An 11345-nucleotide genomic window follows, 5' to 3' on the forward strand; every position below is an offset into this window, starting at 1 on the left:
TTTTATATGATTCACACGTTTGAAAGAAAAAGTCTAATTTCATCAGTAGAATAATGATTTATCAAAGATGTCATAATAATTAGTTTCTGTCTCGTGAATCACAATGAATGACCCCATTGCCATCCGATCCGGGGGAGAGTGTAGATGCAGTGGATGTCCACATGTGGAGCACGCGATGGATGGGTATTATTTCTACTGCTTCAGGGTAGCGTTTGGATGACTGCAAATGGATAGAAGTTGTGCAAGGAAAGAAAAAAAATAACAAAGGAAAGGAATTTTATACGTGCGGGAAATGAAGGAAAAAAAAAAAAAAGAAACAACAAATTCAGATTATCAAAAAATTAATTGACGAATGAATGCGTTACTCTTGTTGTTTTTTCCCCTTTTTCTTTTGTGTTGAAATAATTGAAAGTTTTCAAATTCATCCAATATATAAAATAATCTGTATTGGACAATTTAAACTTGTAGTGAAATGGTCCGAAGCAGGCACATGTGGTGTTGAAAATATTATTACCTATGTGAATGCGTTACTCTTGATTAGTTTTGGTTGGATTCCGTTTACTTTGTCAACTTCAAAATATAAGAACACAAGCTAATCTTTATTACATATTGTTATTACTAAATTTCGTACTATAAAATTATGTTAGCTTGTATCCAATTAAAATACAAAAGTGTTAACTGCAGTAAATTTATTTATTAATTGTATCATAAAATAGTCCTTTCTCGTTGAATTTCGAGAAATATCTTAATAATTTATTTTCAAGTAGAAAGTAAAAGGATGCATTAGTAATTGTCTTTTTTAAAGTTTGAAGAATATAATTCACATGTTGAACTTCAAACACTTGCTTTTCTTAATTGGATGTTTAATTTATACGAAATAGCTGCTTTTCTTAATTAAATTGTATTTATTCTCTTAATATAGATGATAAGAAGAGAACCCTTGGCTTTTGCTCTGGCCTCCTCTTTCATGGGGTATCATTGCTTTTCTTTAAGGTTTAGATTTTTGACCAGAAAAGCAAGAGCAACTTGGAAATATTAAAAACCATAACAAATTAGTCAAACCAACTGCTGCAGCTGCAGAACAAGAGAAAAGAACAAAAAAGAAGTGATGCCCATTTATCCCATTTATAAATATATTCTCTTGGTAAAACATTCATGCTTACCATTAGAATCCGCACACCGTCATAATTTTTTTTGTAAATGTATGTGTCAATTTTATTAGTTTTAGAATAAATATTCTTTATTATTTAATTTTAATATTATAAATTAATATATATAACTAATATTATTATATTTAAATTTAAAAATTTATTATATTATTTATTATTAAAATATAATATCAAAAATATGATTTAAAATATTCTTTTCTATTTTAAAATTATTAGCTAATTATAAAATTAATTTATTAGTTAATATAATATTAAATATAATTAATATGCTATTTTTAGAATAGGTTTAATACTATTATTTAATTAGAAAATTATTTATTATTTAATATAGTATTAAAATTTAGAATTTAGTACGTTTATCAAAATAAAATTTTATATATCAAAAATTAAATATATATATAAAAAACTAAAAATAATGTATATATATATATATATATAGATTCTTTCATATCTTTTTTTAATAATCCAGAATTTAATCATTCCAAGTAACATAATTTTTCAGAGAAAAAAGGTCCCTACCATGACAAAATTGAAAAAGAAAAAAGAAAAGAAAAAGGTCAGACCTAATAAAAGAGAAACAAAATACCCCATAAAATAAAACGTATTGATTCTGATATTCTCCTTAAAGGACTTGTGAAATAAGCCCAAGGCCAAACAAAAAAAAAAAAAAAAAAAAAAAAGAAAAAGAGGGAAAGGGTGACGGGAGTTTGAAGATTTAACAAACAAACAAATAAAAGAAAAAGAGAATACCTACTCCACTTTCTCTTCTCTTTAATTATAAATAGTAACTAATTTCTAGATGGCCTAATACACACCAGGCTTTCTCGCACTATACTTACTTTTAATTGGCCTCTTCCCCCGTTTTACAATCATAGCCAGCCACCCCCCCAGTATGCCTTGATTCTCTTCAATCCACTCTCACCTCACCCAATTACGCCAATGGCAGCACCTCCAATTTCCAACTGAACTGGCTAACCAAAAAATAATAACAAAGAGACAGACCACATACATGCTTTAGTCTTTAGCCATGAGCCGACACCGGATTTTTTTTATTTATTTAAAAAAAGCCAAAAAATCACAGCTGACAATACACACTTAACAGGTCATACTCACAAAATAAACCCATCACCACCACAATTCCAATAAAACTCCATTTCTTACAAGAATTACAAATCCAGCATGACGCTTTCTTTCTGAAAACATTGCTAACCATGCCATCTCGCTCTCTACCACCTGAATCTCCGCAGCCATCTTTCGCCCAGTTCCACCACCACCACCACCCTCTCTCCTCCCGTCTCCTCCCCCCACTAACCGCCGCCACCGCCGCTTTCTCCTTTCTCCTGATATTCGCCGTCTGTTTCCGTAAAATCACCCGCAAACGCACAGTCCCTTCAGACTCTAAGCCGCCTCATCGGTTCTCCTACTCCGCACTCCGCCGCGCCACCAACTCTTTCTCGTCATCCCTTCGTCTAGGACAAGGCGGGTTCGGGTCCGTATATCGCGGAACTCTCCCAAATGGTGAGCTCGTAGCAGTCAAAATGATGGACTCAGGGTCTCTTCAAGGAGAGCGTGAGTTCCAAAACGAGCTACTTTTCGCATCGAAGCTGGAGTCTGATTACATCATCACACCCCTGGGTTTTTCTTCTGATAGGAAACACCGTACCATGTTATTGATTTATCAGCTCATGCCTAATGGTAACTTGCAGGATGCACTTCTACACAGAAAGTGTCCTGAATTGATGACGTGGAAAAAAAGGTTTGGGATTGCTGTTGATATTGCTAAAGGTATTGCATATCTTCATGGATTGGATCCTCCTGTTATTCATGGTGATATTAAGCCCAGTAATATTTTGTTGGATCAGTTTTTTAATGCCAAGATTGCAGATTTTGGATTGGCTTGGTTGAATTCTGAGAATCAGAATCAGAATCAGAATCAGTGTGAGATTAAGATTGAGGAGAGTAATGATGGCGGATTAGAGTTAAAAAGCAAAGCTGAATTGGAGAGTAATAATGGTGGATTGGAGGTAAAGAAAGCTGAATTAGAGAGTAATAATGGTGGATTGGAGGTAAAGAAAGCTGAATTAGAGAGTAATAATGGTGAGGATTGTGGATCTATGGTCGAGACTGCAAGTGTGACTACTGGGTTTGAGGAGTTTAATTTATTGGGAGTGGATCAATCTCCTGTTTCTGTAGCTGTTACTTCACCGGAGGGGAATTTTGATGGAGCTAGTGTTGAGAGTGTAAAAGTGAAAGAAACAAGTGCTTCTGGAAGATACTGGTGGTGGAAACAAGATAACAAAATAGATATGGTAGAAAATGGTGCTGTTAAAGATTATGTGATGGAATGGATTGGAACTGAGATAAAGAAAGAGAGACCAAAGAGTGATTGGATTGGAGCTGCTTCATCATCATCAAGTAATAATCAATCAATTGCCAAAATAGATAAAAAGAAGAATCGAAAGCGATTAGATTGGTGGGTATCTCTGGAGGAGGAGAAAGAGCAGAAGATTTTGAAGAAGGAGAAGAGGAGACAGCCAAGGGAATGGTGGAAGGAGGAATATTGTGAAGAGTTGGAGAAGAAGAAAAAGAAGAAGAAGAAGAAGAAACGAGAAATAGGAACGAGTAGTGATGGAAATGGAGGAGAAGATTGGTGGCCCAGGGATGATGATTTGTATGTTGAGGAGAAGAAGAAGAAGAAGAAAAGGAGTAGAAGTAGAAGTAGTATTGGCAGTATTGACTGGTTTAGTGGTGAACTCTTCAGAGGTAATCATATTAGCCATGATTCTTTAAGTGGAGAGATACCAAAGAGTGGTGGAATTAGTAGTACTCCGAGTATGAGAGGAACCGTTTGTTATGTTGCTCCTGAGTATGGAGGCGGTGGTCTCTTATCAGATAAGTCTGATGTTTATAGTTTTGGAGTTCTTTTATTAGTTCTTATTGCTGGTAGGCGTCCACTTCAGGTTACTAGTTCTCCAATGTCCGAGTTTCAGCGTGCCAATCTTATACACTGGGCTCGTCATCTTGCCCGTGCAGGAAAGCTTCTTGATTTGGTTGATCAGTCTGTACAGTGTTTGGATCGAGATCAAGCTCTGTTATGCATTACCGTTGCTCTTCTCTGTTTGCAGAAGTCCCCTACTCGCCGGCCTTGTATGAAGGAGGTCGTTGGAATGCTAACTGGCGAGTTAGAGCCACCTCAATTGCCAATTGAATTTTCTCCTTCAACGCCCTCCCGCTTCCCCTTTAAGTCCAGGTCACATAAGAAGGTCCGCTGAGTTTGGTCATCCTTTGATGCCAATCTCAGTTAAATGAAGTATGTTGCTATACATCATTGTTTGGTCATCTTTGTGGATGATACATGTAAAGAAAGAAAAAAAAAATCTTACTTCACCATGAAATAGACTGAAATAGCTTTCACTTGCTCTAATGTTGATACTGCTACGTGTGGCCTACCAATCCATTACTAACATCTTAATAAAGTTATTACAGATTTGCACACGCTATATGGTGACCCCACCCCATCTTTGCTCTAACAATTAGCTTCAGGAATGTCATTGGCACTTGAGTATGCTTTTCTAAACATGGCCCGTGATGAAGCCATCTTAGTAACTTTCATCAGAATCTTCGAATTTTGAACCATTAACCTGCTTTTCTGGGAAATTTAGCACTGGTAAATCAATTGTCCCTCCTGTCCGAAAATCTTTTATGGGTTGGCAGTTGGCCTAGCAATTATATTCCAAGGCATCTTTTATTAAGGACTTTCACTATTTGTGTTGGTGTTGGTACCTTTTCAAGTACTAGCGGTACCAGTATACACTGTTTATTTAATAGCAATGCCAATCTACCATCAGAGAAACTTTGCCAATGTGTTCCTTCTTCCAAAAACTCGAACCTCCTTAACTGTTCTGGGAAAGAGAAAAGAAAAAGAGAAAGAGAAAGAGAGAGAATGGAAAAAGATTATCATGTCTGCCAAACCTTTCAGATGTTAGAAAATACAGACTTGGTCTCCTTTTGAATTAGGATGTCTACTTGCTGAGTAGGGGACCTTTCGATAACTAGTGCTGAGAAATCCGTTGGCGCTGTTGGGACGCATAGACCCTGTACTATTATTAAGACAGGCTTAAATTTTTAGTCCAAGAAGTTGGCATATTAATTTGTTGTATATTTGGTAATGAATTGTAATTTACTACGGCTTGCCCAAACAGTTGTGGACTTTTTTTAACCAGGAAGCAAACCTACTTCCTTCCCCAGCCCCTGTGCACTTAGCACACACCCTAAACCTAAACCTAAACTTTGAAAATGGAACAGAAGAAAAGTTTATTTAATGCGCTATCTGAATTGCTTTTAATATACTAATGTAAAACGATATTTTCAAAATGAAAACATTCGTTAGAAGAACATATCGAGTTTCCCTGTTGCCCAAGTCACGGGCCACTAACCCTTTGATGTGTTTAGTTTTGACAAATTGTCTAGCACTGCCTGCCTCTTGATAACCTTTGAAGAACAATGCAGAGAATGGGAAAAAAAGGAAAAAGAAAGAAGGAGAAAATTCCCCACCATCAACTTATTTCTGCTAATCTTCAAATTAAAGTGCTTATACGAACTTCCATTACAATTCTAATATATATTCTTTTTGCTTTGTAGATACACGCTCAAACATGTTATTCCTGTTTTGTAGGAGTATGATTATGCTTCTACTTCTACTTTCTTCGGTAAGAAGTGGCAACTCCAAGTCAATAATTGCTAGTGATGTGATGGGCAGAGTTACCTGCTATAATATTATCTATGCTTTCACCAACTCCATATATATATATATGACAGAAATCATGTGCAGTTTATGCTGTTCTGCAGTTTATGTTTTCCCAACAGTTGTCTTGAAATCACTTGCACATAGGAGAGATAATATGACCTTGTACGGTATAAACTAGTTCCAACAATACAAAATCACTCGCTAAGCTGCCTAGTTGTGAAGTTGACTAATGCTCAATTGAGTGCTGATAGCCATCTGCAGTTACTGTCCAGCAAAAGGACAACGAAGGCATTTGACTACAATTCTGTGGAAAAATAAACAGCACACGGGTTCGGATTGTAGACTTAATCAGCAATAAGAATTTTGGATTGTTAGAAAGCATTCCCATGGTGCTAATACTTTTCTACCCATTTCCTTATTTTCAATTTCCAATCTAATCCGTCAATTTAGCCGACAATATGGTTCAATTGAGAGTTACTATTATTTTGATAGTACAAATTAAAGGAGTATATGTTTGAATAATTAATTTAAATAAATTTCATTTTGTACCCTTATGATCAAAATAAACACAAGTGTTGAGTTACTTGGTAAAAAGATAAATAATAAAAGAGTCTTTAAAATCAGCTTCAATTAATAATTTTAATTTATACTTAAAAGATGAGAGTCAGTTCAATTCTTAAAAAAATTCTTATATATATTTATTATATATTCTTTAATTAAAAATTATATATATTTTAGTATTTTGATATATAGATTTTAGCTATTGTAGCAAACAATAAATATTATATAAATATGAATTGAAGAGTGTAATAAACTTAAATTTATTATTATAAAAAAATAATTTTTAATCTTTCGAAATTATAATTTAATTCTTATATGGATGGCCTGAGTGAGGATCTGAAAATGGGCTGATATTAAGGATCCAATGCAATATATATTGGGCTTGGCCAGGCTTAAAGGGCTAAGGAATGCATTAGATTTAGCGTAGAGATAATGAAGCCTAGTCTATATTTAATAGAAAAATAACAAAAGTATCTTTTATATTTCTTTAATTTTTATGAGATTTATAAAAAAAATTTATATTGTTACTGCCTTAAAATATTAAAAATATGATTTTTTTAATTTCTTTTAAAATTATGGTTTTATTAGTTTTTTTGATTTTTTTTTATTATTTTTGAGTAAAAAAACTGAAAAACAATTAAAAGATAATCACATTATAAATTTAAAAAAAATCAAAGATTAATATATAAATTTAAAATTTAATGTAAAAATAATATTTTTTATTAATTTTAAAATATTTCTGAAAAATCTCATAATTATTGTGTCATCCCAAAATGTAGAAGAAAGCAGGGATGACATTTATATGCATGGTTATAATTGGAGGACAATTTGCTAATAACGGTTCAATGTATATGGTTTTTGTTGTATGGTAATTAACTTCTATCTTTAGTTGTTATAAATTCTTCTAATTATGACTTATAAATAGTAGCCAATTAGAAAGAAAAAGAAAAATATATTTATAAAAGATGAAGTCAGTAATGTATTGATGCATGATTATCTATCTTCAAATTTATTGATTAAACTGAGAAAAATGGAAAAAGTTTAGCTATTAAAATTAAATTAGTGCATTTTTTAAATGCTTAAATGTAATCAGCATATCTTAGGCCACGTGATGGGAATGAATGCTTCTGTGATCGAATCATCTCTTATATAATCCGATAAGGTCTACCAACTGTGCAGGGCCATACAGTGTCTCTTTATTTATTTATTTGTTTTCTGTTTGTGTTTTAATTATTAACAGCTACACAATATTATCTTTCTTTTTTAAGTTTCATTTTCTCTCTCGTGATCTTTTTTTCGTTGTTGTCAATATGTTTGTCTTTGGTATCAATCATCTGGGACACGTATGTTGAACATTTCTTTCTTTTGTACACCCACCAGTTCAAACTCTTTGTTTTTCTTTTTTCTTCTTTCTTTTTTAATAAACACAATTACAAATATATATATATTATGCCTAGTCAGTGACACTGACAAGTGATCCATCCCTCTCCTCTTCTACCAAAATAAAAGGCATATAAATAAATAAAACCTGTTATATTTATGGGGTCATGCTTGGACTCTTATCAAACCCATTAGCTTTATCCACAATGTTACAACATTTAGACCCACCTGCCTCTTCTATGGTCGTTAATCTCAGGCACAGTGACCTAACCCATGCTACTTTAGTCAAAGATGATCTGATTTGTGCTGCGAACGGGTCATTCTCTTTCATTTTTCTTTTCTGTCTGTTTATCAGTTACTTTTCTTCTTCTTTCGGATAAGCAAGAACTTTAATTGATACTGTAAAACATAAGGGGAAAACCAACCACAAAGTGATTAAAATCCCCTCCCTAAAATTTTTACATTCAGAAGTTAGGTTAAGAGATATATAACTTCAAGTTGCGGATACATAAAATCTGAACAGATACATATAAAAGGATCCTACTTAATCTTTTGTGGTATATCAGTTAAATCTGAATACAAAGGTATCAATAAATTCCTCCTGCCGTGACACTCCTTGTTTGGCTAGTGCATCTGCCACATAATTGGATTCCCTGGGTGAGAAAAGAAAACTTACTGAAGGATAAACTCATGAGGTTTTGTCTGCGCAGAACAAAATATATATACATATATTTCATTATAAGAAACTACACATAAGAAATAAAGGAAAAAAGGTAACTGTTCAGAGGCAGACACTCAAAACATTTATAACTGATGAATATAAACCATATGTCTGTCATGAGGTCTAATAGGCACGCATGAGTCAATTTTTATATACATATTTTTATAATGGGAACTTCAAAATAAGAAGGCCCCATACGGCAAGTCATCCAAAGGAAAAAAGCACTATGAGATTTGTTCCTGATCTTAACTATAAGGGTGAGTTCTGAGGTAGACAATGGGCTACTTTATCGGACAATCCAGGATTACAGGACAAAGAAAGAGCTTGAGAACTTTTAAGCTTTGAAGGATATTTGCAACAATCAAAGCATTAGGTCCACGATTCCGCACATTGCTCTTAATTGCTTGAATAGTTTGAAAACCCAGAGTAGCATGCTGGTGAAATGCCACAGATAATACCCATCAGTTCTGCTCCTTTAGTTTATTACAGGTATAAAACTACTCTTGGTTTTAAAATGACTTGCTGTTTAAAATAAATATTCTGTCCTGGAAATGCAGCATTGGTCAGGGAAAAATACTGAATCAACCGAAAAGTGCAATCGTATATTTAATATCTTTAATGGGATTCGATTAATAGTTTTATATCTTTTGAAAAAATAAAATTATACAACTACGTTCTGTAAGCACTGCATCTGCTGCAATTCACCGAAGCAGTAATCCCTCTTTTTGATAGAATATATGAACAAGAAAATTATGAAATGCTTGATTTTTGTTGAAAATGTATAAAACCAATTTGAGTCGCAAGATTTCGCAACAATTGAAGACGAAGATCTGCAGCCGCCGAGCTAGAAGGCAACTGTAATACCCCATAGTATGCTTCCCGTTATTAGTTTTCGAGCAAGAATTTGATCTAGTGGAAGCCGACAATTCATAGGGATACTGAGATTAATTTCTAGCAGAGTATCTCATCAGGAAAGGAGGATCCCAGAATTAGTGGTCCCAAGACCTGACGACATGAGTGCTTGATGCACAAAATGCCCATAATTAGCATTTCAGACATCCATTACCCCCATACAATAGTATATAGTAATGCCTACACTTTAAATTTAATTAGTTCAATTTAATTCTTGTATATTTGCCACAAAACGCACATGTAACAACTCACACCTGCTAATAAAACCCAAAAAGAAAGTGGCATCAATTCCATTATCTTCTGGATATCTTTTCATTGAATCTTGTTTGATATGTGTCTGTCCCTTTTCCTGACTATATACTGGAATGGTGCATGCACTTCAGAAGGCAGCACCGTCTCAGAAGTTACAGTTAGATAAACAATGTTTCCTTTTGCATAGGTGCCCAAACCTTTTCAAGCTGAACTAATAGCTAATTAAACCAATGGTTGGAAGCACAAGCTTCTTTATATTAAGGTTCTTTCAATACAAGGTCGGACCGCTCTCTGTTAACAGTATACTTAATTGTTTATAATTAATTAAATGTCAAATGGATTTCATTTGTAATCAACTATTGGATGCGAGAAGGGTTTCAAGATAGGATAAAGAATTACCTTAACTATGACGTGAACGAATTTACAGAAAAATCATATTCATATAATATTGTGGTAAGTTTGCTTTTGGCATACAGCAGCGTTGTGGATCAAGTAGGGCTTGTTGTATCTTCGGTGGCAAACTAGGCTAAGTGATATCCAGATAGACAATGGGTGAATTTGATTCAAAAAGAGAAGTAACCATTTCTATATAAACTTAAACTTTGTACATTTTTATACTTATGATCAGCTTATTGCACTAAACTAATATAATCAACTCATTTCATTTAAAAAGTTGTGACACACGCACATCTCAAATTTCAAGAAGTGTTTTCCCTAAAAATAAAATATGATAATATTGTCCTCAAAACAAACTCGAAGATCTCATATTTTCCATAAATAACCATAATAATACTAGGGTAAAGTCAAAACAAACAGAAATCCCTATCAGCCATATAATCAAAAAATTTAGCTAGCTATTCTCTTTTTCTCTTTTATTTTTTTGTACTTTATTAAGATTTCATTTCTTAGTCCACCACTGACCACTTGATAGAAAGTGATTTTTTTAATTATTAATTAGTTTTATAAATAAATATTAGTATTTTTCTTGAAGAGTTTTATGATCCTTCGTTATAGAGATTTCGAGTTCTCTTTTTATAAGAGTTTTATGGTCCTCTGTTATGGAGGTGTTGAGTTCTCCCTCTATAGAATTAGTAAAGACAAAAAAAAGATCAAATCTGACATTCAAGTGATCAAACTCGTTAAACTACATATATAAAGTCGATATGTACCTTAGTGTCACCGAGTAGAGTATTCTTTCCATAGAATTGCAATCTATTGCTCCATCAACACGATTGATAATTATTAAAAATAGATTTTTATATATATATTTTTTATATCAAGATGCTCATTAATAGAATATGTGTATTTCTTCTAACAAAATATGGTTTCAATTAACTTCCAAATCCAAAACTATTGCCCAAAATGATTAAATCAAATAGACGTGCTATTTTTGATAATTTCTTAAAGTTCTTTTTGGGAACCTAATATCCACATATAATTGTTTCTTTAAAGTTTCTTTATTGTCTGTTTTTTTTTTATTAAAATTTATTGTTTCTATTCTACATATAAATCTTTCAAATTTGATGCTGGCTGTGGCCCTCTTAATAATTCTGGCTCCGCCATAGTGGGTAGAAATAGAACATGAGACCTCCAGAGAAACAGA

The 11345-nt window shown here is 33.2% G+C and overlaps 1 protein-coding gene across 1 annotated transcript; it reads left to right on the forward strand.

Annotated features, from left to right (window-relative positions):
• Positions 1 to 1971: 1971 nt before the first annotated feature.
• LOC8266002 (receptor-like serine/threonine-protein kinase At4g25390) lies at positions 1972 to 4669 on the forward strand. The gene has a single exon (XM_015726297.3). It carries the CDS (start codon positions 2381 to 2383, stop codon positions 4439 to 4441), a length of 2061 nt encoding a protein of 686 aa, XP_015581783.3. The 5' UTR covers positions 1972 to 2380; the 3' UTR covers positions 4442 to 4669.
• The last annotated feature ends 6676 nt before the right edge of the window (positions 4670 to 11345 follow it).

The sequence above is a fragment of the Ricinus communis genome, chromosome 4 (genome assembly GCF_019578655.1).
Source record: "Ricinus communis isolate WT05 ecotype wild-type chromosome 4, ASM1957865v1, whole genome shotgun sequence".
NCBI lineage: Eukaryota > Viridiplantae > Streptophyta > Magnoliopsida > Malpighiales > Euphorbiaceae > Ricinus > Ricinus communis.